Here is a 25,625-nt window from a genome sequence, read left to right as displayed (position 1 = left end):
TGCCAAGAGACAATATGAAAAAACAAAAGCTTCATTTTTTTTAAATATATACTGAGGTCACAGTGATTCCATTTTTAGGACACATTTTTGCCTGGACTCTGCCTTGCACATTATATGGTCCTCTGTATGAATATTACCTTATAATTGAATAGACTCAAATGTAAATGTAACATGCGTGCAGATAATTAAAATATTTTGACCTCGACATAGAAATAGATTTCTTAGAGACAGATTGCAAACACCACTTTGAATGTAGATTTATTGTTATTATTTAGCAGCATAGATAAGCAATCAATGCTCATTTTGACTTTTAAATTTAACAAATAAATCAAAATCTGAAAGGTAAAAAAATAAATCATAAGGTACATCTTGATAAGATATATAGTGTATAGCACTGGATGTTTTCATGGAAAACTTTCAATGAGGTCAAACCACAGTTGATGACATTGAGGTATGTAGGTACTTAACGCGGATGAATATGTAAATACAACATTTACATCAATCAATACACTATTGACACCAAAACACAAAACCATACTGATACATTGAATTCCACATTACATCTTAGATCTAGTAACAGATCAGATATATAGAAGCTCTGAAAGTTATTTGGAATTTCTCAGCATGCGTTTTAAAAATCAAAACTTACTTCAGTCCCTCCTGTGAAAGCCATGCTTTTCGCTACATCACTCTGTTGGCTATGTATCTGGAGAAAGTTAATATGTTTGCTTAGTCACACACATAAGACATTTCATGAAGGTATTCCTTGAAGTGTTACAAGCATATGTTCACGTCATTCCAAAGTCAGGAACCTGCAAACAGAAAAACCAGAGAGATCACACAGATCACTTCCCTCTGTACATTATAAGGCTAGGAGAGTTGGAGAGTTGAGGAGATCAACAGATTCTGTTATGCCCCCTCCACCTTTATGACTGTCTAGTCCCTCTGTGAGAGAGTCTAGCTCGGGACACGCAAATGTAAACACAGACAGGTAACTGCTACAGGTGGGGGTGGAGGTCACCACAGGAGTGCTGAGAGGCTCCAGGTCGCTGGAAACAGACTTGTACAGGGTCTCCCAGTCCGAGACCCCAAGAGAACTGCTCAGATCTATGTCAGGCACGGATCGAGCCGTCTCCATGGGGGTTTTCTCCTCCAAACTGGGCAACATATTTTCCAGCAGCTCCTCTTTAATGTCCAGAGAGGACTCAAGATCGCAGATGTTGATTTCAGCACTGGCACACAGCAAGATATTGGAGTTCCCAGAGATGGCTGTTGACGGATCACTGGGGATGTCCATGTCCTGGAGCGAAGGAGCTTCCTGTGTGCCATCCTCTGGAAGTCTGTCCTCGTCTGGGCTGGGCGGCAGCCCCGGGGACCCCGTGGGCTCCTGGAAAATAGAATCCAACTCGTCTGACATTTGGCACCCTGGTTTATGTGTGGCGAGGATAAATTCAAGTCGCTCTTTCTCTTTGAGAAGATTGGCTATTTCCATCTCCAGGGCTGCTTTTTCCTCCTCCAGCTTATCGGTCTCCTTCAGATAGATTGATAACCAAAATCATCCACATTGGAAAACACAAACAAACAGTGTGTGCAAATGACAGCTGAGTACATGCGCCACTGTTTACTTACAGTTTGCAGTGTATCAGTGAGTTCCCGCCGTCTGTTGCGACACTTTGCTGCAGCCATTTTATTCCTCTCCCTCCTTATCCTCTTTTTCTCTTCCTCCTCTGGAGACAGCTAGGACGTGAAAGGAATAATTCAGTAATTACCTTGAAGAATCCAGCCATTTCATCCTCTAATCCGCTACATCCATTGCCAATTCACCCCCCTGAAGAATGGCAAAACCATGTTTCGCTGCAATGCGTCTAAAAATAGACCATTGTTGCAGACTTGCTGTGACCTGAATATAAATTGACTGTAAGGAAGGCACACAGCCAGTATACGGCACCAGAGGAGCATGCACAATAGCACTGTTGCACACAAGGAATTCAGATTGTTATATGTAAATATACACTATTGACTATTCTGTCCAATGGCAGTTAGACTTCATCCGAGCTAACCTACCTGCTCTGTTTTCCCCTTTCTGACAGCATTTTTGCCCTTGTTCCCGCCCACTTTGGGTGTTGCCTGGTGAGAGCTTTGTGGTTCATTGGCTTTCCTGCTACGCAGAGACGGGGAGACAGATGTAATAATCGTAGGCTGGACCATCCACTGGAAATCTGGGGTAGAGGATATTGCAGTGACTGTTGGAACAAATGGAGCATCTTCAACACTCATGTCTCGGCAGAGCTCCTGAGGGGGAAAAATGGTGGGGGGGGGGGGGGGGGGGGGGGGGGGGGGGGGGGGGGGGGGATCGACAATGAGGATTATAATCTAGATTTTATTTTTATTTTTTTATAATCTATTCCCATGATGGTATCAAGTGGATCTTATTGTGTTGACAATCATCAATAAAACTTACAAATCATGTTTAGAGTATAAAACAGAGTGTAGCCTGGATGTGTTATATTATCTTGAAATATACCCAACCAGAAATAGCCTCCTCCAGATCAATATTTGACTTTATCATTGTTTCTGACGTCAACACTGACGCAGAGATGCTGTGGAGTCTCCTGGATGGATTTATTTTTCTCAATGAACCGCTGCATCGACACGCTCACATCTGGTCCGAGGACGTCGGGATCATAACAACCTGAACAACGGTGCTCATTTGTCACGTTTCTGCCTTTATCTATTCCTGGTCCCATTATATATATCACTTGTCAAAAATATATATTTTTTAAATTAAGCGCACCCAGTTAATTAAAATCCTATCAATCAATTCCACCTCCCCTCCCCCCACCACGAAGATTAAAAAAAAGCATCTAGTCCGTGAACCCATGAATAAGAGATTGTTTAACCTGCTTGTAAACGGAGCGCCTCCTAGACTGCGCGTTGAATGTATGATCAACAAAGCCATTCATACCTTTGCATTGCTCTCTAAGGAGGAAGCTGGAGAGCTCGCTTCTTCTGGCGTCTTCTGGAAGAGTGTCCCGACAGGAGACTCTGTCCGGCAGGTGGGGGAAACTGAATCCATGTCAGGCCGTCCGGTTGATAAGATAAATCAAGAGGAGAATAAACAAGTCCTGATCAATGACAAATATGACTCTGGCCTTCCGCTGGGCAGCGCGGCTCGGTTTTTTCCTCCAGGTATATACCTGGTAACTGGACGAGTTGAATGCAAGCCCCTCCTTTTATGCTCGGCTAGAATTTTATGAATGAACCAAGACTGTACCATCCGCGGAGGTGGAGGGTGGTCATACTGACAGCCACACAGCCCTACATGTCGGGGTAAAAAAATAATAATAATCAAGCTTTTCCTCTTTTTCTCTCTCTCCTTCCCTCTTCTATATTTCCTCCCTGAATAGTAGGCCTATGTTACATTTCTTTGAACTGGCAATAACGTCGTCCCCGCGCCAGAGCCACGATTTTCACACCCATTCACAAATATCGGCTTCATATGAATGCAATATGGGTTGAGAAACGTGAGCATGTTTATAAATACACATAATCACATAATGTAGCCATTTCCTGGGCGAAAGACATTGATGTCCTGGTGCATTTATTTATTCAAGACTAAGAGAGACTTAAAAGCACAGATTTTGTTAATTAATGTAAAAGCTAATTTAAGTGCAAGGTCGACGCGACGCATTTTGCACGATTTCAAAAATATAGTATGTCGAGTGTAGTTTACTTATTCAGAGTTTGCATAATCCTCTTCCCATTTCATATATGAACAGATATTTTTAACTTCTGACGGAGCTGTGGGTAAACTCACTTTGGGGCGGCCTTTTCTAAGAGAAGAATCGAGGGCAGCTAGCAGACATAATGAAGCGATGAGGGATTGTTTACTTGGAGAGGATGAGGTGAAGAGAGGGTGGCGATGAGGCGAGGTAGCCTATGTGGGGGCGGAGAGGTCACGTGAAATGACCCGGAACTAGAGGAGGGAGGACGAGGGGGGCGGCGGCTACGTTTGTGAGGACCAGCATCCTCCTTCACTCTAGCAGCAGGTCTCGAGTCTGCGTTCTCCTTCTGATCGCTGTCCTTTTGGAGCCGATGTTTTCTATTACATCCTACCTGCCGGCCGACTCTAGAAAATGATGAAGATAACATCTGCAAAGACGCGCCGTTCTCACGCGATGATTGGGGTGATCCAAGTGAGGCAAAATCCTAACTATTTGCTCTCAAATGACACAATATGTCATTAGGCAGTGGGGTGGTCCCAGACCTACTGGTTCAATTAATCGAAATTAATTAAATAGTAATACTGTAATCAAAACTTTACTAAAAACTGTTCCAATATCACCCGTATTAAGAAGTTTGTGACAGCAGCAAGAAAGATGATGCAGAGAGAAACCAGCATCTACACATGTTTGATAACTATGACTCCTGCAACCGCTTTGTCAGATTAAAAAAGCGGAGAGACTTTAATGAAGACATTGTTTTATTTAAAAAAACTGATGTGTTTTTTTCCTGCTCACCAGGAAATATCTTTATTTATTTTAACAATGGTGTTCTTGCCTCCTTTTATTTTACTATTGCCTCTTTTTGTGTAATTACCAACCTAAATGTTAACAACAATTTGACAATTTAAAAAAATATATAAATAGCAAAATCTTCCTATGAATTTACAGTTGCGTTACAATAAAAAAAATGTTTCTGCTACAGGGCTTCGGGAAGGAATTTGACTATTTAAACGATTAAATCAGAGAGTTATGAGTTACAATTTCATTAGTTGACAGTAAACTACACATTCAAAATAAAATACACACCCACTTATCTATTTCCATATAGTTCCCACGCCTTATACATTCTTCTTAGCTTTTGGAGGTTGGGTTTCTGTAATTCCTCCTGGGAACAAAAATGCTTAGTCACCACCAGATTGCTGTGCTGTTAAATGCCTTGAATAGTACATTTGGTGCAAAGTTTGGGTGTGCTTTTCCATTCTGGTACCTTTTCATCTTTGTCCAAATGGAGGGTGTCTACTAAGGGAGCAATGGAGGGACGGCCATGGGCGCACTGGAAGGGCAGCTGGCAGGAGGACAAGGACGCCACCAAGCTGTGGCATTCATCTCTACTCAGGCTGTCATTGAATTTGATGGCACCTGTTAAATGCATGCATGTATGTTCATATGAAGATTTCAATGTAACTGAAATATGTTGAATCATCTGTTATGGATATTTTATTAGCTCCCATAGATTCTCAAATATCAAACACAAAAGCACTGAGAACACAGAGATGGTAAAAGGTGAAAATTGCAAACAGTTTATGTAATTAATTACAGGGAAGCTACAGAAGAAAAGTTACAGAGGAACAGTCTTATAAGTTCAGTTTTCCAAGGCAGCCCCCAAAGAAAAGTTTGTGTGCATTGATTTTATACTGTTTTAGAGACAAAGGACTTCTTTCTGACTGCAATACAGCCCAAAAACAAATCTCTTCCCTTCCTATTAAAAGGATTATTGACAACAGTCTATTCTCATTGGACAATAGACTTCAAGCAACATCTATTTTATCCTATGACAAAACAGTGTCTTCCTGCCACATGTATGTAGACTATATGATGTAACTTGTGCTCTGGTGGAATGTGGTGTCCTGCCACAAGCAACACTAAATAATGAGATTACAGTAGGACACAGAGTATATAGGAAATGTAAAACAATCATTGATAACACAGAATAATTTATTTTTCACATCAATGAACAAAAAGTAAACTGAAGGATGGAGAGAAGAAGTGTAACTTTACCATGGCATGCTAGGGAGGCTAGCACCTTCAGCACAGTGAGAGGAAGGGTTCCTCTCATTCGACCAGTCGAGCGGAGTAACTGAGACAAAGAATAAGAAACAATACAGGTTACCCTTTATTGAATAAGATACTTTCTCCCCACAAAATGGTTTAGGGCCTCAAAAACATATTTACCTCAATCTGCTCTTGAAGATACTCCTGATGTGTGATTAATTGGGGGGGAAGCAGAATGGTAAACATAAGGTGATGCCTTTTTGCTAAATGAGCAATATAATACTTGGTCTTAAAATAAACCTCTTACCTCAACAATAGGCTTGATAACAGATGGTCTCCCCCGCCTGATCTCATTACTCTCCTTTTCCATGAAGCACAGTGGTACCTTCCTTACAAAAATGTGTGGATCTGCTGTCTGTGAGAACTTCACTTCTAGGCCCAAACACTGCAAATGTGCCTGACAAGACCTGTAAGAGGAAGGGTCCACAATACAGAAAACACTGCTCAACAATAATGAACAAGTGTAATAATGTCCATGGTATGAAAAAAGTTAAAAAAAAGAAAAAGGCCTTGTGTCATCAAGGAAAGTAGATTAGAACATCTGAACAACAAAAGGGATCAGAGCTCCTCTTATGTAACCATAATCAAGATGGAAATAAGGCAGATTGATGCAGTTGTAGAGTAATTACCTCCTTGTCCAAATACGGTAGTGACCCCTTCCACTGTCTGAAAAAACTGACATGATTTTTTGACAGTGCTCCATTTACAAGGAAAATGCAACAGAACTTTGGCTTTCACTTTGGGAGGCATTTGAAAGTGTACACTCAACTCTTAAAACATGCTGCCACAGCAATAGAGTGCGGTTGCTACTGAATGATGGCATGGGGACCAATGTGCTACGTAACAGCTAACACTGGGGGGAAATGAGGCTGCATCAATGCACCTGCCCTTTCTGTCAACTTTATTGCTACCATCCTTCAACTCATTGCCATATATGCTGCTCAGTATCTCCGTTGTAGTACAGAACAGCCAGCAAGCTCTTAAACCTCAACCAGTTAAAGGCTAACTGCGGGGTAATGTAATCCATCAAGCAATGACAATCAGACCAAAGTAAAAACAAAACAAAAAAATCCCAAACGCCTTCACAGAAGCCTACAGGCTGTGGTTACCGAACACAGAAGCTCAAATTCCTGCATCCGCCATTAGTAGACTAACTAGTCATCAAGCATTCCAAAAAATACATTTTATTTAAAAAATGGTAGCGTTGTCCTATAAAAAAAATAAAAAAATAACGGACACTGACTTATAAATACAGCATATCTTCACATGAGAATTGCTAGGCCAATCATTTTTGAAAATGAACTAGTATTGGAGTATCAAGTTTCTTTTGCCATACTTACTAAGCATATTTATGTTCTCAAACTCAGTATCTGCCTTTCTTCCAAGTGTACTGTTTTGTTCAGATATTCCAACTAGCTTGAGGTACTGTACATATACTGTAGTATACAATACACACCTAAGCAGCCTAAGCTCTTCTTCTGTTACACTGATCTCGAGAGGTGGAAAAATGGTGGATGAACACAAACGTTTCTCCCCTGGTGCATCTGGGTCATTCTCATAGGAATCTATGATAGAACATACAATTATGACTGTGGTATCACATCAGGGTCCACGCAACACCACTGTTAAATTAACATTTCATTCTTTACATTAATACTGTCCATCGTGTGTTTGTTTTTACCTGCAACTAGATGTTCAAGTCGAACTCTCTCATGTGCAGCGTGTTGATCCACCAGCACCAGAAGGTTTCCTGGGGTTTCAATATCAAATGAATGAGATGCTGATAAAACCACAAATGACTAAATGAAGTGAAGTGCCTGCCTATACCTTCAGTTTCATTGAGTGCTGCAGGCTCTCCCTCCCTTGTATTGATAAGACATGCAAGGAACTTCTTATCCACTTGATGAATGACCTATAAGGTAATTAAATAGCTATTACTTCATAACACCAATGAAGGTGAAATGGCTAAAGGCATTTTAATGAACATTTTGTATGTAATGAACATTTAAAAGAAAACCAAAAGAGAAATTTGCCTTCATTGAGCAAATCATGGCCTTAGAAAAACGGTATGGAAAAAGGATGTTGTGGATCTTGACAGCCAGTCCGTCAGCTTGCCCACTCGATATGTCCACACCAACCTGTTGGCACAGTAGAGTTCAAAAGGTACCATTTAAACAGCATAACACTTTAATTTGGAAAGTATATTGAGACTCTAAACTTTAGATCAGATAAATCAAGTAGATCTTTTTAATCCTTGCAAAGTCTTTACAAAGTAAACACAAGTTTTGTTTACCGTAGGAGGTCGAACAAATACGGGATTATTCCATTTTGAGTACAACAACGCAAGTGAGTTGGAGCTCTCACTATTGGCATCTGTTAAGACAGACAAGACTATACGTGAACACAAACAAGACAATTTTACATTTTGTATATTGAATGTGCGCAAGGCACCCTACAGTCCGCAGTCAGATCAGTCTGTGGGGTACCTCTGTCATCAAGCCCTGAACTAATCACTCTATCTGTCCTGGATTTTGGTAGGAAGGGCAACACTAGATCAATCTGAAATGGGTAGCATCTGGGTTCCATCCCTATAGTTTAAAGGAACAGGAACAACAGTGACAGGTATTCTTGGTTAATGTTGAGTGCTACTTCCAGTTACTATCAATTCAACATAACCTGCTGAAAAGCACAAAAAAAAAAAAACTATCTCACCCGTTTCAGAGATGACACTAACAGCCATATTGGAGACGTCAGATGTACAGCACACTTGTGTGTCTTCAGCAGGCGGGTCTTCGTATCGGCTAAGTCCAGTCACTTTGTTGACATAAACTGTCTTTCCCACAGATGTATCGTAGTGATGAAGCCAGTCCCCCGATGTCGTAACCACTTCCTTCTCAGCCGGCAGAGGATTTGTCCTGCAACCTGGGACTGGCTCAGGATTCAAACCACAGTCATTGTCCTTGTTATTGCTGTCTTGGCTACCATCATTACCACTATGACAGGTATTGTCCTGCAAAGCAGTCCTGGACAGATGTGCCAATACTTTTGAATCGTCTGTTCTGTGTTGTTTCAAATGGTTGAGTTTAGCTGCTAAAGATGTTTTGCCTCTATTCTGCCTTGAGACTAGTTTTAACCCGGTGAATGCTGAGAGGGTTGGTGGGCCTCGAAGGATGCTCCGCGTCTCTTCTGTTTCTAGAACTCCACCATTTTGCTGATCTTTCTGGCAAACCAACAAATTCTGGGAATTCAAAACAAAGCCGTCCGTACGAGAAAGTCTAGTGTTATTCTGAGTCTCTTGAGAGGATAATTTTAGTTCATCAGATTTTCCATATACTCTTCTAAACTTCTCAAGGGATCCAGACTCCTTGCACAAGGCCAACTTTTGACAAGTTGCAAGTCTGGGAAATTTGGGGGGAATGATAGGAGTGAAGTCTTTGCATGGTTTCTGACAAATTCGGTCATTGCCCGCCTGCAGTGAGATTTTGCGTTTTGATGCAAAGGATTTTGTTTCACATTTCTGCGCTAAGATTTGCTGCTGAAATACTGTCTTGTTGATTTGGGATAGGTCCTGAGTCTGCAGCTTTTTGTGAATGTATGGATCAGACAGACTGATCTTTCTGTTACTTACTAAAGTATGTTCATGTCCTCCTGCACTCTGGCAGTCAGGTAAGCGTTTCTCAATGCTGTTTAAATCAGACTGAATTTGTTGAGCGATGTTGTCTAGCGAAGTCACGTTGCTGGTTGAGGTAGCATTATTTAAAAGTATTACTTTTTCTTTTGAGAGTTCAATTTTTTTACTTTCTAGTTGTCTGACGGAATTTGACATACATAACATTGCAGAGCCTTCCTCTGCTTCACTGAATGTTGGCTCCACTTCTTCAGTAATGTGATTATCAGTTGTAAGTTCAAGTCTACCAAGATCACACTGTGACTCATATCTATATTCTTTGTTTATGCTTCCTTCACTTTTTATCTTTAAAAACTCATTTACAGTTATCTTTTTCTCCCCCTGTTGTTCAGCGTCTTCTTTGCCCTCCATCTGACCAGACTCCCGGCTAACACTGTCCTCACATACACAGTCATCTTTGCGCTTTCGATGAACAGGCTCAGATGCCAGTTTCATTCCAAAACTGCAATCTAGTGTGGAAGCACCATTGCCACTATCTGTATTGTGTGTGCCAAACAGTTCTGGAGGTAAGTAATCCAAGTCTTCCTGAGAAAGCTCTGCCACCAAATTCTCCCTGCTCATGAACGCTTTTACTGCTTCTTCAATACAGAGCAAAATGCGGTCCCAATCTTTAAACTCTATTAGAGTTTTGGCAGGCTCAAGACATATGTCATACTCTGAGTAAGAGCATTTGATATTGATGATGTATACTCCATGCAGCTCTTGGCTTCGTTTGTGCTTTGGACTCCTGATTGTGGACTGCCCATCTGGACTGCCATTTTTCTGATTTGAACTGCTCAGTCTGCGTAGGAGAAAGTTCAGGAGTTTGTGCATCCGTGTTTTCAGCAGCAGTCTGTCATTTACATACAGGAACTGTAAGCTGTTGTTGTAGTGGCCTTCTTTGCCAATGTAACCGGTCACTTCAAACTGTCCGTGTGTGTAGCTGATTTCTCCAAGTTTCTGTCCTCGTCCAAGACTGTGCATCTGAATAAACCTGTGGTAGGTGTTTCGAGCTTTAGGAAGCTGCACCATCATGGCTCCTGTGCAGTCATTCTTCAGGGTGAAAGACACAGAGGGATGCATCAGAGATATAGCCTCCACTCTGTGTCTGATCCTCTCGCCCTCCAGGACAGCATCCATCCTCTTCCTCCGGACTGGCATGTTGTGGAGGAAGTTACAAATAACAACAGTTGTCCCCGCAGAAGGTCGAGCAGTATCTGCTTCAAACACATCCATGCCCTTTCCATCCTTGAAGATTTTGACATGAGTTTTCACTGACGATCTGGTCCGGGATGAGATTTCAACTAATGTTGCGAGGGAAACTAAGCTCGCCAGGGCTTCTCCTCTAAAACCATACCACCTGAGGTTGTCCAGGTCTTCAACAGAGCTGCACTTGCTTGTGTGGTATCGGTTTCCCACTAACTCCATATCCTCAGCGTTAATCCCGGCACCGTTGTCGATTACCTGAACTTTGTAGGCCTCCATGTCCATCCTGACTCCCACACAGGTCGCCTGTGCATCGATGCTGTTTAGGATAAGCTCCTCTAAACACTGCTGAAGCGAGGGGATGGCGACACCGGAGCGAAGTTTCCCCTGAACCTCTTTAGTCAAGCACTTAATCATTGTTAAATTCTGTTATCTTGGTATATTCGGTCTCTTACCTGTTCCGACCGACTACACAGTAATAAATTAGTCGGTTCGCTTAAAATAAGCCGTTGCTAACATTAGCTTAGCAGTTAACACTAGCTAACTTCTTGGGTTCCAACCATAGACTGTATTTACAGTCGCATTTTAGCTTTTTTTTAACTCTTTTTTTAAAGTTGGGTTACACTCATATACTGTATATAAAAGGTTACACTAAAATAAACTATCGGAAGTCCATGCTAAAAAGTCCTTCTTAAGTAGTTGTTTACAGTCAACGTCTAACAAGAGATGACCGTAGCAACTAACGTTAACAGCCGAAGCTAACAGTGCCATCTTCTGGTGTGAAGGACTTGCCGTCGTCTTTTTCCATTGGTCGTTGGCAATTCGCAATCAGCTTGTATTGTGCATCTGGCCACCTGCTGTACCAAGGGTGCTATCTAATGTTTCTATTGACTCAGGGACAGGTTTTTTATTGCATTAACTGTCATTGTGTTGTCCTTGTAATTTCAAGTTAAAGTTGAAACTAATTTATGCTAATTGTTACCTGACACTTATTAATTTAGCCTAGAAAAAAATATCTTCTTATATTTGCACACACATAAACTGCATAAATCCAGATAATGGAAACATATAAAGTGTCAGCCAGGAGATGTCAAGAAGTCACACGTTTAACAACAGACAGCCCCTCAACCTAATAATTTATTCTTATTAATTGATTCCATTTATAGCTTGTTATATTTTGTTTTTATGTACAGCTCTTTCTTTCATACATATTTGAAATATATATGAATATATATATGTCTCCTTCCTTTATAACTCTTGGCAAGTCTTGTTAGGTGTGACATCAACAGTGACATTCTTCATGAATATTTCCCCACAAATTGAGGTCACATTTATTCTAAATCTTTGGCTTTTTTGTCAGTGTTTCTGCACAGTCACCTGCAGAGTTCACAAAAGGAGGGCATCAGCATTCTTTTAAGTATTTAGTCATTCCTCAGGCTCCCCTCAGACTCCTTGGCTCACGTCTTTGGGTGAAGACAGCTGTGACGGATACCGTTGCCTGTTTGCTCAGAAGCATGTCTGCTGGATTCTGATTTGTTTTGCAAATATCATCAAATACTTCCTTATTACTGTTCCTACAATATAATGCATACAATGTGAAACAGGCGGAAAGGAATCTTCCATTTATTCAATGTTATTACATATTGTAGATGTTAATGAGACATAACCAAAACACATCTTTTTATTCCATTACTTGAATGTAATCCAACCAATAAGAAAATACTAAATAAATAAATATCTGCTTCAAAGTTAACGTTACAGGCACAATCTATGAGTTATTTCATTTTACTATGTTAAAAGTTGAGTATTCTAGGCTATTGACCGTTTTCTCGTTCTTGAACTCTGCCTTGGTTATGTGTGATTTGGGGCTCCCGGTGGATTTCAGCCATACTTGCATTTCTTTCACCTTGCAGCGTGGGCCTTGTAGCTGCCCCTGAACAGTTCCTGCGCCTGTGTTTTGGACCCATCCCACCAGACCAAGCTTCTTCCCCTCTGCCTGGAAAATGAAACACATTAGAAGATGGCAGAGCTGGGATACTGATGGAGAATGTGGCTGTGATGGGATACTGGGAAGGGAATATTGGTTAGATAAATTGTACTGGATGGAACAGTCTTGATCTCTAAGCACTGTTTATAGGACAAAGACTGCTTGTCATGTTCATGTTATTTTAGTTTTAAAATAACACTTGATGCACGAAAACTCAAGGTCCATTTAGTAGCTTCTGGAGCTGTTAGTTTTTAGCATCCACGATAAGGAACTGATAACTCCATCCGCAATCGTGAGATGCAGTTGAAAGCTCCAGAAAAAGGTAGAGAATCAACCTTGAGTTTGTTATTGTCAAACTAAAACTACGAAAATAGCATACTGTTAATGTGTATGTTAATTTTATATCACTGTCAAACTCACTTGAGTGTATTTTCGAAAAAATACACCTTGCACTCTTCCAAAAATTTCATAATCCACTGAAATTAGATCTTCGTTGGCCATAGTGGACCTAGAAACCGAGAAGTAAGACAGATGGTAATTGCGTGCGGAGTTGTGTATGCCAGGGACATATCTACAGCGCAAGGACTATAATGTTATGTTCTAGCTAGCTGCTATGCTAACATATAATGTCTGTAGTACATGTAGCTCGCTATGTTAACACGGTTTGCAACCTGGATAATTAATTTAGCTGTTTATAAGCTAAATGTATAAGCTGGTGTATGGATACATGAACATTTGCTGTCCGTCATTTAATTCACCTGAATATTGTTGGGAAGCCGTGGGACGACTGTCCAGCATGGATGTATAATGCTATCCAGCAGCTCCCACGAACCTCGATTTGGAAACATACGGGGCTCTGCTTCAGGAAGTGATGTTCAGTGGACCAATCAGAGAACACCCAAGATGTTTGGTTTCTAAGCAACAAGTATAAACGTTGGAAAAATGAGTCGCAACAGTTATCATAGCTGTCGCCGAATGGCTTAATTTTTAGCTAAACTCAACTTTAATTTCAATTCGGACGACATCTTAAAGGTCAGTAACAGTTGAAAATTCTAGACCGTTTTTCTGGGAAAATGTGTCAGCCACCAATAAGTCTAAATTTACCACGTTGCTATATTTTATCTGACATCTTTGAACTCTTTCATTTGGCTGGTGTTGGAGCTAATTCCAACACTAGCAAATATTATCTAAGAAATGCCATGTCAGCAATGGTTTGTTAAAGTATTATATAGGTTTCTTAATTTTTGTCCATTTTTATCTTTGGTATTTTTTGGTGTGAAACACCTGGGCTACTTGACAAAGAAACTCTACTTAAGATTTACTCAAACTTCATCTGCTGATTTTCTGCGAAATGGACAAAAAGTCCCAAACCTGGTCAGAATGTTGCAAACATTAACATTTGAATGATAACTAAGCAAATGTCATCGGCTAAAGACAGTGTTACTGAATTTTGTATGACAACAAAAAAGAAAAAAATAGCTACAGAACAACTGTATTTGTACCACATTTCACAGGAACTATATCTAAAATGATTGCATGTGATAATTGATTAATCAATGACTGATTGATTTATTGATTGGTGGATTGATGGATGCATGGATGGAGGGATGATGGATTGATGACTTTATGGTTTTAATCTTAACAGATCTTTGTTCTAACTTGATTTTCTACATTTAGACTAGAGACTAAATAGATGAAGTTTCTTGGGTATCTGATACCAGTATGTAACTCAAGCCAAGTTGATTTGGTCACACTTGTACTCTTATTTCAAACAAGTTGTTACACACTGCAGATACCATCTCTAATCCACCAACCTTTTACCTTACTTTCTTTTTCTGCTTGTTTTTTCTTCTTCTTAGACATTTTTCAGGAAAGAAACCCTTAGTGGCTGGTGTGGAGGGCTAAGGTGTTTTTGGCAAAGATCTAACAACAATAAAACCTTAAAGAGAACAGATGAAGTCATGAGCATGTACCCACAAAGAAGACACAGTCCTCAAGGGCAGCCCATTATTGGAGGAAAAAGGCAAGACATTGTCTTTACTCAAGCACAACATGGTGTTGTACCTGGTAGGAGAGAAGATGGAGTAGACCAGCCATTTCCAAACAAGCCTGTTAGCCACAGAAGACCTCTCAACCCCCGGAAACAAGAATCACTTGATCTGTATGATTTTAAGAAAATCACAATTACAAAACAACCAAGAGGCCTTTTGTCGACCCAAGAGTACCATTCATATGACACCAGAAAGACCACGGGATCCCAGCAATCAAGAAAAGACTCGCACCCAGTGCCCAGGGGAGAACTGCAGATGGACAGAGCAATTCATGCAAAACAGCTCATGTTGCAGGATAAGCTGCGGCGTGTTGAGGAAAAAATAAGACAAAAAAATCAGAAAGATGCTGCTGCAAGTGAGTACCAAAATAAGGAGGAGCAGAGGCACAACAAGGGACAAGCAGAGAGGGGAAACACTCAGATATTAACCAGGCTGGCTGAGCAGAAGAAGATAGAACCAGAAAGAAAACGTGAAATGACGATACAAGAAAGAAGACAGGAGGATGTCAAACAACTTATGAACAGGCAAGATCAGAGGAACGAGGACAGAAGAAGGAATACACATGAAGAAGACGGGTCCAGGTGGAAAATAAGAGACAAAGAAGACGCACAGAGTTCCCAGGGGCATAGAAAAGGCCATAAAGATACTCATCAGATCACAGCTCATGTGCAAAAAGTGAGCGGAGAGCTTAACATTTCTAGATGGGAAAATGTGAACGAGCATACCAGAAGAAGAACAGGAGGGGAGGGAAAAGATAATGGCGTTTGGGGAGAGACAGGTGTAAAGTCACAGGACGGAAAACAGAAAGCAAAAGAAAGAGAACAAAATACAACCTCCATAGCCGATAAAGGTTTGACAAGAGAAAGCAAATATAGGGAAAGAACATGTGAGGAGGTGTATGGTTCAGACGATGAACAAGACACGCCTCAGATTAATCAACAGAAAACATCTTATAAAGTTGCTACAGAAAACCACAAAGGTGCAGGACTTAAACTGTCTGTGGGGCGTCTGCTTCCACCAGTTTCTCATCCTTCTCATTCCAGCAGACCGGAGCAGGAGGAACTCAGACAGGAAGTTAGCACAGGCACTGGCCTCCAGCTCCTTCCTTGCAAAATCTGCAACAGAAAGTTTTCAAGCGAAAGATTACAGAAGCACATGCAAATCTGTAAAAAAGTGCAACAATCACAGCGTCAAGTCTTCAACTCCTACGCTAATAGGACCAAGGGATCCGCCATCGAGCAGTTCTGGAAAACCCACAGCAAGAGCCCAGAGGTAGGCCCGTAACATGTTGGCCTCTTTTGAAGGACCACCATACCAAGTTTACACACAAATGTTTATGTTAAAGGTATGACCTGTGGAGGACCAATGTGGGGAATTGTTTTTAGGAGCTAGTTTCACATGCCTTTGTTCAACAAAAGAAAACTCCACAGGGTAGACTACAAATGACAGAGCCTGAACCCCTAACAGAGGGGTGTAGGGTCAAAAATCATTTACTAGCAAGGGAGAGTCTAACGAGAAGCTACTGTTAGTTGCATTATGAGAAATGTAGGATTTTTACCCATACTAAGGACTAGGGGTGCACGATTCAATTCAATTTGTAGGCTTAAGATTCGATTCACAATCAATTTTCGATTCAAAAACATCTCAATTTAAAAAACTATCACAGTATGTAAAGGTAGTTACTTTTCCCATGTGATAGTATACATACCAATACAAAACAAAAAATATGAATTGTTTTTGGAATTTTGTGATTCAATTTTAAATCTGGAGAGCTTGAATTGCGATATGAATGTGAATTGATTTTTTGCCCGCCCATACTATGGACTAAAGGTCAAAGATCATTTCCTCTGCTTTTTATTCCTTCCACCAAACATTTTTCACAGTTCCCAACTTTATTGGAATTAAGTAGTAAATTATGTAAGTATTAAATATTTGAGATGTATATTTGATGTCATTTTATTCATGTTTTAAAGAACCCGAGACAGAACCACATGGCAAACACAAGGAATCTGCACGAGGGTCGACTCCCAGCTGGGACCTTACAACATAAACGGCCCAAGTGAGCCGCCCAGACCAAACCCAGACACTTCGTCCCTGGACCATTGGAACCAGAACTCCTCAGCCGTCAGCACATCCGTCATCATCATCATCTTTAAATGCTGTCAACACACTGTATAAACAAACAACCTCAGGCACAGCATTGTCATATTTGGACTCATTTTGGTTTCAGTAGCTTGCTAAGGCACTCTGATTGTATTTAATGTTGCATTTTACTGCACGGAAACATTGCAGTGGTATACTGCACACATCTGACATCCAGAGAACGGCTTGTAAGCTGACATTGGGACGGACACACAAGCAGGCACGCAGGCGCGGACGCAAAAATGTCTTGATGTAATGCAAAATAAAGCACAGCAACATTTCTAAGACAAATAAAACGGTTAGAAAATGCAATAATATCACAATGATAAATCTGTGAGGTCAGCTATATCATAAATGCTTCCATATTCAAATAAAACAGTTCAAGTGTTAATACATGTCACAAAGAAGATAGACCTACAGGTGCTGCCCCTCCAAGAGTCTAAAATGTAACTAAAAGTAGTTGTTAAAAAAAATAATCAGTAGTTTCATCTTTCACACAAATACTTTAAGACATTAAAACATGCAAATTTATAAAAAGTATATATTTGCATGAGATAATTTGAATAGGTTGGTAATAGCTAACATTTCTGATAAATTTGTAATAACGTTTTAGGAGGCTATTTTGTGTTGGATATTTTGGTATTTTAAGAATATCAAATGCATTTAAAATAATTGAAAATAAAAGTGATACCTATGTTTTCACATTTGAAGATGGTGCCAACGTGAGTCATGACTCATGATGAATCTGGACAAACATCCTGGCAGCCCATCTCTCAACAATTGTCAAGACGAAACCCAAACTGTTTCCTATTTGCGCAAGATGGTCTTACATGTTATTTGATAAATACTAATATATGAGGCACTGAGGACTGAAGCCTCAATCCTGACATCACTTAAACTCAACAATACCACCAAAACATGGACTTAACATTGACGTTGCATTAACACTATGATGATTGTCTCTCACAGATGTCAAGGTCCGATGCTTCATGTTGAATCCAGCCAACATTTCAGTCTGAGGAGAAACTAGCTAGATTACTGCACCCATGTAAACACAAGTGTGCATATGAGAGTGTGCAAGCTATTATACAGTCTCACATATGAAACAATGTAATCATGCGACTTAGCTCGCTGTCAAATATGTATACTGTGTGTAACCACTGCGAATGGGCTTGAGGCTGCACCCTCCACTGTACTGAGCCTCCACTCCCCATTTAACAAGCTTGTTTAATTGAATATGTGCTAAGAGCTTTGACACTTCTCCCATAATCAGGATATCTGCAGGTTACGCCTCACACACTGGCCCCTGCAGATCGACCCGCATGGTTTGTAAATCCACCTCCTCTTTCTCCTCCGTCACCAGGCATACGGGCATCTGACTGGTGGTTTCCATTGTTGTCACATTCTGCTTGGCGTAGCGTTGAACGATTAATCGCTGCCCAGAGCCTTTCATTCTCCTTTTGCTGCTCCTTGACCTAGAGGCAGAAATGCATGCTGTTAAACATGCACAAGGGTCAAAATCAGATTATCTGGTCGGTTTTGGGAAAAATGTCTTACCTGCTTCTCGAGGCTCTGGATCCTCATCTCTTGACTTGAGACCGTCTCTCGCAGCTGCAAAATAAGTTCCTTTGTCAAATAGTTGTGTCGATGTGATGGACTGATCATGATTTGCAGTGAGCAGATTTGATACCTGTGTGACTTCGCTACTTGCTTTGCAGCATGCGTTCGATTCTCCTTTTTTGCAGACGTCAGCCTCCTCCAGTCCATTGACTTGACCGCAGCTCATTCGTTTAGTCTGGAAAATAATAATGCAGTTTTAAAAATTGCAAAATCTGTTTTACACAGTATTAACAGCGGTATTGTGAAATTCTTGTGTTTATTTGAAGTACATAATTCATGTCTTGTGCACAGGACAGTTATGTTGCCATTACCGATAGGCCTTTCTTAACGCTGACTGCTGCTGCCGCAGCCTTTAGCTCTTTCAGCTCTTCATAAGGTAGAGTGACGCTTTCAGAGATAGAAGAGAGATGGTCAGGAGTGGATGCCTCAGAGCCTTCTGGCAACGGGATGAACTCTGCGTTCTCAAGCTCCTGTTGGATGAGAACCTCCCTGAATTAGAACACGGAGTCTCCATTTACAGGTTTCTGTTTTATGGTTCAAACGAAGGTTTCCTTATCCCTGGGTGCTTTCATGATAACACACCTTTCTAAGCCAGAGAGGGCAGGAGCTGTCCCCAGTCTGACTTGCCAGTGACATCATCGGGGTCTCCATGAGGCACTCCTCTGTATTATCCTCCAGTGTACCCCCAAGACCCCTGTCACGACACTCTGTCTCTGAACCAGGTTCTATGTCCATGTCCAGTGTGGATGTAGATGCCTCATGGCCAAGTCCTATGTATACAAACATAAACAGACAGACACACAGACAAACACACACACACAGTAAATGTAGACTTATTATTCAAGCAAAGAAAATGAATCAATACACAAATTGGTAAATAAAGAAAGGTATTTACCACAACAAGATGACAGTCCACTGCTGTTAGAGCGAATAGTCTTGGAGTTGAGCACTTTCTCTGCAAAAGAGAAAATATATTAGACAGCTGGCTGCTTGTACCAGTAAACTGGGCAAGTGTCTGGTTGTGATTACTAACCCATTATTATAATAGTGTGCCAACCACGGCAAGAGAGGTCCGGTACATGGTGGAGGGAACCAAAGATGGGCCTTGGCATGGCAGGGCATACCTCTGAACCAAATCCCTTATCAGCTGGCATACCAAGTCGCCCATTTCCTGCGTTTCCCCATGCAAAAATCTGATTGTCTGCAAGAAACAAAAACATGTGATAAAAGCTATATCCTCAAGACCAAGATGCTGGGCATATGAAAAGAAAAAAAAAGAACTACAAACCTTGACATGAAATCAGAAAAAAAATTACAAATTATTGCCATAGATGCACAACAAGACGGTTCATGTTTTTACCTTCAGTGGCTGTAATGGTGAAGCCGTCTCCACAAGACACTTTGGTCACTATCTTTCCTCCAAAGGGTCCAAGAAGGAGTTGGACACCCTGATGTTTTTTAAAGTCCTTCACACCCAGCTGTCCGTACTTGTTGCAACCAAAGGTGATCAAGCGACCACGTACTGCAAACCCAGAAAACATATATGTTATGTTTCTTTTAAATGGTAAAAAGTTTCAATTACAAGAGAAATATCAGCCTTTTTTATTGTACCATCAATGGCAGCTGTGTGGGTCTTCCCTGGAGCTATGGTCTGAATCTTGAACCGTGACAGCTGCTTTACCAAGGTCAATGTGGTGATGTATGGGATCCCCTGGTAACTCTGGTGTGGCGTACAGAAAAAAAAACACACATAAATATAGCTGCATCCCCTAAAGTGTCTATTAATACAGTCCTTTAAGTTTAACCCAGTACCTCTCCAGGGTGGTTTTTGAGACCAGAGAATCCCTGGTTCAGACCAAGCTTGTTGAATTCATTGTTTCCACATGCTAGGACTTTGCCAGTTTCTGTTAAAAAGAAAGTTCCATCGCTGCCACATGACACTGAGGAGATGCTAGCGCCTTTAGGGATCTCCACCTGGGAAAACCAGAAAACAGACAGTATTTTCTAAATAAATAGCTTCAAATGCTATTCTATTTTAAAACTATTGTTGCATCTTACTTGGTCCTGCAAGGATTTAGCCTCATAAAGACAGTGAAGACCATGCCAGAACACAAAACAAAATCTTACTTGCATCGGAGAAGAGGAGTCATCCTCGCATTCCAGACCAAGACGACCTGCAGGAGAAAGATAGAGCAATTTGGACTGAGAACACTTAGTATGACTCTATTTTCAAAAAGGTCACCATCTCCCCCTGCTGTCTACAGTTATAACAGCAAAAACAACCTTGATCAGCTCAGAACAGTAAATACAGCAACTCTGTGTACCATACTCTCCACAGCCCCAGGAGTAGATGTCCCCATCCCGGGTCAAGACCACCACATGGTTGTCTCCACACGAAACCTGACGGACAGGCCGATCCTCGAAAAACTCCAAAAGCACTGGCTCCAAAACCTCCATGCCGAGGCTACCCTCCACTCCAATGCAGCCGTAATAGTCTGACCCAAACATGTACATCTGGTCCTCATCTGCAAAAGCAACAGCAGCAGATGGTTAAAAAAAAGTGTGTTATTATTATAAAAAAAGGTTTTTCTCAAATTTTTCACAAAGTTTTCGCAGAAAGATTTCCTCGCTCACCGGTGACACAGGCAGTGAAGTCAGCCCCACATGCCACCTGCCGGATGGTTGTTCCCTGTAACTTCTCCACCCTCTTTGGCTGTCGGTACGAGGCCTGGTCCCCCTGTCCCAGCTGGCCAACCATCTTGGCTCCACCTTGGACATTCTGAGGAGAAGTTTAAGAAAGCTCCTTGTAGTGAAGCACACAACTTGATCCAGTAAATCTCATCTATGGATTAACACTCACAGCCCAGGTATACAGCTCCTTTTCCACGGTCACTACTGCAAAGTGACTTTCCCCTGCACACACATGTTGGGCACTGCTGCCTCCTTTAAACATGTCCATTTTCTGAGGGGTGAACTTCCCTCCGCCCCAGGAGTACACATCCCTCGAGCGTGTGGTCACCACAGCAACAGAGCTGTCAGTTACTGTATTCAGCCTATGGTGCAGGCAGGACAACAAAATCCGTTATACAATACTAAATCTTACATAAAGTACCACAGACAGGCTTTTACAAGGCAGAATATTAAATGAGTGTTAACAGCTTACTTTGGTTTTTTCATTGCTGAATTCAGCAGGGAAACTCGCTCTTCAAGCTCCCTACAAGAGAATGAGGTTGTCATTGTGTTGGCATGGATGTTTTTGACATCCAACGGAATCTAAAAATATTTTCTTATTAAAAAGAAATAACCAAAAACGATCTTTTCCCTTTCAACCAACTTACTGTCTGCAGCGGGAGATGAACGGCTGGTCCAGAATCTGCTCAGATGTAGGCCTCTTTTCGGGATCCTGCGACACAAAAAGATCACAACAACTTTACAGTGATATCCCTCACAGAGGTCAGCTTTTGCTCAGCACACAGTATTATCTCTGGCATCAAACCATTTGTTTCATGACAATCACTGCACAACACTCTTCTCGGATTATTACCCTCACTCACTTGATCGAGGCACTCGTACACCAGTTTGATCAATGCAGGTGAATAAACATCAGAGTTCACTTCCATAGTCCAGTTGCCCTGGACTATTTTCACACAGAGGTTCAGAGGGTTCTGATGGACACACGCAGCAAAATGAGTTTATTCTGCTGGAAATAAAACTACATTTTCCGACTAATGCAAAGCAATAAAACTGTTTTGAGCAGGTTAACAAACTTACCGTTGCATCAAATGTTCTTGTTAGAGCCAAGACTTCAAAAATTACACAACCCAGGGCCCAGATGTCTGATTTGAAGTTGTACTTTGATCCCTGGCACAATTCAGGTGACATGTAATATGGAGTTCCCACACACTGGATTTACACAGAAACAAAAAAAGTGAAAGTGAACAAATCAAGTAATATTTACTAAATCATAGCAGTCTGATTAAAGAAAAAACAAAATCACAACTTACAGTCTCTGCCATTGAAAACTCAGAGTCTAGCTTCTTTGCAAGGCCATAGTCGCCCAGCTTGATGAGGTCAGTCTTAGTCAGGAAAATGTTCAGAGTTTTGATATCTCTGCAAGAAGAACAAAATAAATCATTGTTTGAAACAAAAATAAAAAGTCCTGCAGATGCCAGATAATGAAAATGCGGTTACCTGTGTAAGATCCCGGCCTTGTGAATGTGGGCAACTGCTGAGGCAATTTGGTACAGGTACCATATGACCACCTAAAGAAATATGTTAAAAGGTAAAGATATCATAGAAAATAGCCGCTTTGTATAAAATAAATTCCCTGCAATGTTGAACTCATACCTCTTCACTGAAAAGTTTCCCGTTCTGGTGGTTGATTTTATCGTACAGATTTCCTCCTGTGATAAGACGGCCATTAAGCAATCTGTCACAGATGAACAGCAATCAAACTAATCTCAATCAAATCTTCAGAGGGGACACAATATATACATACCATTACAATACTCCAACTCAATGAGCAAGGTGTTTTTATCCATGAAGTGATTGAAGTAGGCTATGATGTTGTTGTGCTCCAGGATGGAGAGGATGCTGATTTCGTTCATGACATCTCTTCGCTCCTTTTCAGAGAGCGAGTTCAGCTCCACCTCCTTCCATACCACCAAAGAGTTGTCCTAGGGAAGCCAGAAGAGACATTAAATGATACTAATGAGTGTCTCAAATCCTCAGCCCGATGTGTCCCTCCAGATGACAGAATGCATAGGTTTAGGTTTCTCCACACTACTCATTAACAGTTTGCAGAATAGACAGACAAGGAAAAGCTTCTCTGCTATAGAACAAAAACCTTAATTGAAGTAGAACTGGTTCAGAATATTTTCTTAAGAGAGGGACCTGCACAACAAGATGTAGCACTATAAACGTGTAGTGTACAAGTAATGTGTAATTAGTGTGTTTTCACGGTAAGCAGAGGTTCATTTCTGACTGCAAACCCTCATGGCTGTCCAAGGAAAAGTTTTGGGCACCTTGCAAACTTGTCTAAGACGTGTTTTCCTTGCCCTGTTGTTGTTGTTGTTGTTGTGGAAGTGATAGTAAATTATGTCCATTTAAGAAACACTTTCAACAATGAACTGTTCATCATGAAGGAAAGTGAATGTTGCATGGCATAATGTGTTATCAGTGCCTTTTAAAAACTGGTAAAAATGACTTACCTCTGTTCTTCTGTACAGTGTTGCTTCACCAAACGCCCCCCTCCCGAGGATCCGGATAGGAATGTAATGCAACTTCTCCTCTTCGCCATTATATGTGCTCGACGCTGATCGCTCACTTACCACAGACCCGTCGCACAAATCTGAATTTAGCGAATCGAAATGTCTTTCATAGTCCCCCAGTGACATTTCTGCTCAAAGTCGTGTTAGCCAGTGGTAACGTTACTGATGGAAATAACCCGAACAGGCCTTAAGATAACTCTTTCTGAAAGACTTGGATAAAACCGTGCATACGTCTAACATGTTACAAGTATCGGCTAACAAAGAAGCCTGTCAAAGTATTCGTATTAAGTTACCTGAAGTCTCAAAGCTACTCAACACACACAATGTACGAAAATACAACGCAGCAAAATACGTACAAGTAGTTGTACCAGCGTCAAGCATGACACAACAAAAATGAGGACGTTTAACCAAACTTAATGGAGTTTCAGAATAAAATGCGTATCTTCGAGCGTGTTGACATGTATTTTACGATGAAAGCCAACCGAACGCATTTCCGGTAAAGGCACTAGTCCATTATGCTCAAATAGTAAAATTAGCGTAATTGGCTAACACCTGATTAGCAAGAAGCACACTTTCAGTAAGTCTGTTTAACAAACACACGGGTTGTGAATGTTCAAAACCGACTGGTCTCGTCTAACACGCGACAGCCAACTGAAATCTCCTCCATCCTTGCGTTGCCCTTAAACCCGGAAACTATCGAAGTAAACGGTTTCCTTGGAGTTTTTAAACTCTTGTAGCAATCTTTTTTTCTCCTTGCGATAGTTTAGCGACTATAGATTAAAATAAGAGATGTTACACAAGTAGCAGATATGCAGTTGAAGTTTAATACATCAAAGTCAAGCTACATCATACATCAAGCTGTCTATCACATTTTTTGATACCAAATTATCAGAACTACTGTGGTGCAGTGTGACTAATTTTACAGCTCATTAGACCCTTGAAACTTCTTTTACCGCAGGGATATAGGGTGGTATAGGTAGCCTAACTCCAGATTTACATTTAGATATTAATATTGTACAGTAAATTTTATGGAGAACAAAATGTAAAACTTTTAAAGGACAAGATAGTCAGACATACATGTCTGTTTTTGGCTGATCCACCAAATTTTTTGATACAGAAAACACATCAAAATCTAGTTTTATAAAGCTGTCTTTGTCATTGATTAAAAAAAGTGCCCGCAATGGTCTTCTCCCGGATGTATTAAAAGGATAGTAACTGTAGTATAAAGGGTAACTGTGAACTGTAACTTTAAATACATCTAAAATATTTTATGCTTACTTAATAATGTCAGCATTGACTTACCATAAAGTTGGGACTGTGAAACTGTGAAAAAGCTTGGTGGAAGGTCGCTTATTTTAGACACACATTGTATATTTGTATGCAACAGGAGAGATTACAAATAAACCCATTTTTATGTCTCCTACAACCCAGATTTCTAGACGTAAGAGTGAATCACATAACAAACCACCCATGATTAGATATTTGCCTCTATGTGGGCAGCACATGTGAATCAGTATCAGAGTGTGTCACTGCAAAGTACGCATATTAAATTAACTTCTCATTATTTGCATCTGTGGGACTTCCTTGAGGATCTTAAATAACAGAAATACAAAAAAAAACAATTTTGAGGGTTAAGGGGATTTAACCAAAAGGCAGTTTGTGAAAGGCAGCTTAAACATAAATATTAATTATATTGCATTTACTTTAAATACTTACCACTTCTGTCAAGACAAATGATATTACATTAGGCAATATATTATGACAGTTTACACACACACACACACACACACACACACACACACACGCACACACACACACACACACACACACACACACACACACACA

The 25,625-nt window shown here is 40.8% G+C and overlaps 5 protein-coding genes across 6 annotated transcripts; 1 reads left to right on the top strand and 4 right to left on the bottom strand.

The window, feature by feature from the left end:
* Positions 1 to 232: 232 nt before the first annotated feature.
* Positions 233 to 4,889, bottom strand: fosaa (v-fos FBJ murine osteosarcoma viral oncogene homolog Aa). Of its 2 annotated transcripts, XM_034858905.1 has the most exons (5): positions 4,812 to 4,889; positions 2,966 to 3,066; positions 2,065 to 2,292; positions 1,630 to 1,737; positions 233 to 1,531 (listed from the first exon to the last, which is right to left on the bottom strand). In XM_034858905.1, exons 3-5 carry the CDS (start codon positions 2,275 to 2,277, stop codon positions 863 to 865), a joined length of 990 nt encoding a protein of 329 aa, XP_034714796.1. In that variant the 5' UTR covers positions 2,278 to 2,292; positions 2,966 to 3,066; positions 4,812 to 4,889; the 3' UTR covers positions 233 to 862. The 2 variants fall into 2 exon arrangements, with proteins under 2 accessions (XP_034714796.1, XP_034714795.1); XM_034858904.1 differs by lacking the exon at positions 4,812 to 4,889 and having other exon boundaries at positions 2,966 to 3,350.
* mlh3 (mutL homolog 3 (E. coli)) lies at positions 4,714 to 12,261 on the bottom strand. Its single transcript, XM_034858895.1, has 12 exons — positions 8,550 to 12,261; positions 8,294 to 8,425; positions 8,131 to 8,210; positions 7,871 to 7,975; positions 7,665 to 7,749; positions 7,519 to 7,587; positions 7,294 to 7,402; positions 6,085 to 6,244; positions 5,958 to 5,981; positions 5,784 to 5,862; positions 4,993 to 5,144; positions 4,714 to 4,887 (listed from the first exon to the last, which is right to left on the bottom strand). Exons 1-12 carry the CDS (start codon positions 11,125 to 11,127, stop codon positions 4,816 to 4,818), a joined length of 3,645 nt encoding a protein of 1,214 aa, XP_034714786.1. The 5' UTR covers positions 11,128 to 12,261; the 3' UTR covers positions 4,714 to 4,815.
* A 56-nt stretch (positions 12,262 to 12,317) lies between these two features.
* On the bottom strand, positions 12,318 to 13,627 carry acyp1 (acylphosphatase 1, erythrocyte (common) type). The gene is made up of 3 exons (XM_034858916.1): positions 13,456 to 13,627; positions 13,118 to 13,205; positions 12,318 to 12,706 (listed from the first exon to the last, which is right to left on the bottom strand). The coding sequence occupies exons 2-3, from the start codon at positions 13,196 to 13,198 to the stop codon at positions 12,491 to 12,493; spliced, it is 297 nt and encodes a 98-aa protein (XP_034714807.1). The 5' UTR covers positions 13,199 to 13,205; positions 13,456 to 13,627; the 3' UTR covers positions 12,318 to 12,490.
* Positions 13,589 to 17,418, top strand: LOC117936113. Its single transcript, XM_034858902.1, has 3 exons — positions 13,589 to 13,729; positions 14,573 to 16,020; positions 16,722 to 17,418. Exons 2-3 carry the CDS (start codon positions 14,659 to 14,661, stop codon positions 16,809 to 16,811), a joined length of 1,452 nt encoding a protein of 483 aa, XP_034714793.1. The 5' UTR covers positions 13,589 to 13,729; positions 14,573 to 14,658; the 3' UTR covers positions 16,812 to 17,418.
* LOC117936110 (serine/threonine-protein kinase Nek9) lies at positions 16,689 to 24,303 on the bottom strand. Its single transcript, XM_034858896.1, has 23 exons — positions 23,721 to 24,303; positions 23,009 to 23,186; positions 22,858 to 22,913; positions 22,702 to 22,772; positions 22,515 to 22,620; positions 22,282 to 22,413; positions 22,065 to 22,175; positions 21,849 to 21,913; positions 21,674 to 21,724; positions 21,371 to 21,563; positions 21,145 to 21,289; positions 20,835 to 21,035; positions 20,638 to 20,684; positions 20,323 to 20,484; positions 20,122 to 20,230; positions 19,871 to 20,032; positions 19,544 to 19,711; positions 19,406 to 19,465; positions 19,093 to 19,280; positions 18,822 to 18,980; positions 18,581 to 18,685; positions 18,448 to 18,501; positions 16,689 to 18,365 (listed from the first exon to the last, which is right to left on the bottom strand). Exons 1-23 carry the CDS (start codon positions 23,904 to 23,906, stop codon positions 18,183 to 18,185), a joined length of 2,892 nt encoding a protein of 963 aa, XP_034714787.1. The 5' UTR covers positions 23,907 to 24,303; the 3' UTR covers positions 16,689 to 18,182.
* Between the last annotated feature and the right edge of the window lie 1,322 nt (positions 24,304 to 25,625).

Source organism: Etheostoma cragini, chromosome 20, assembly GCF_013103735.1.
Source record: "Etheostoma cragini isolate CJK2018 chromosome 20, CSU_Ecrag_1.0, whole genome shotgun sequence".
NCBI classification, from domain to species: Eukaryota; Metazoa; Chordata; class Actinopteri; order Perciformes; family Percidae; genus Etheostoma; species Etheostoma cragini.
The sequence above is the reverse complement of the archived record's forward strand: the minus strand, read 5'-3'. Positions and strand labels throughout refer to the sequence as shown.

Coding starts and splice junctions, on each gene's coding strand:
- fosaa (XM_034858904.1), bottom strand. CDS start 3,076: ATGGATTCAGTTTCCCCCACCTGCCGGACAGAGTCTCCTGTCGGGACA. Junction 2,293..2,965: donor CCTTAGAGAGCAATGCAAAG/GTATGAATGGCT, acceptor TTTCCCCCTCAG/GAGCTCTGCCGAGACATGAG. Junction 1,738..2,064: donor GAAAGGGGAAAACAGAGCAG/GTAGGTTAGCTC, acceptor TTCACGTCCTAG/CTGTCTCCAGAGGAGGAAGA.
- LOC117936113 (XM_034858902.1), top strand. CDS start 14,659: ATGAGCATGTACCCACAAAGAAGACACAGTCCTCAAGGGCAGCCCATT. Junction 16,021..16,721: donor CCCACAGCAAGAGCCCAGAG/GTAGGCCCGTAA, acceptor CATGTTTTAAAG/AACCCGAGACAGAACCACAT.
- mlh3 (XM_034858895.1), bottom strand. CDS start 11,127: ATGATTAAGTGCTTGACTAAAGAGGTTCAGGGGAAACTTCGCTCCGGT. Junction 7,750..7,870: donor CCATGATTTGCTCAATGAAG/GCAAATTTCTCT, acceptor ATTACCTTATAG/GTCATTCATCAAGTGGATAA. Junction 4,888..4,992: donor ATTTGGACAAAGATGAAAAG/GTACCAGAATGG, acceptor TGTTCCCAGGAG/GAATTACAGAAACCCAACCT.
- acyp1 (XM_034858916.1), bottom strand. CDS start 13,198: ATGGCCAACGAAGATCTAATTTCAGTGGATTATGAAATTTTTGGAAGA. Junction 12,707..13,117: donor TTTTTCGAAAATACACTCAA/GTGAGTTTGACA, acceptor TTCATTTTCCAG/GCAGAGGGGAAGAAGCTTGG.
- LOC117936110 (XM_034858896.1), bottom strand. CDS start 23,906: ATGTCACTGGGGGACTATGAAAGACATTTCGATTCGCTAAATTCAGAT. Junction 22,414..22,514: donor AGTTTTCAATGGCAGAGACT/GTAAGTTGTGAT, acceptor GTGTAAATCCAG/TGTGTGGGAACTCCATATTA. Junction 19,281..19,405: donor TGGACTGTCATCTTGTTGTG/GTAAATACCTTT, acceptor TTGTATACATAG/GACTTGGCCATGAGGCATCT.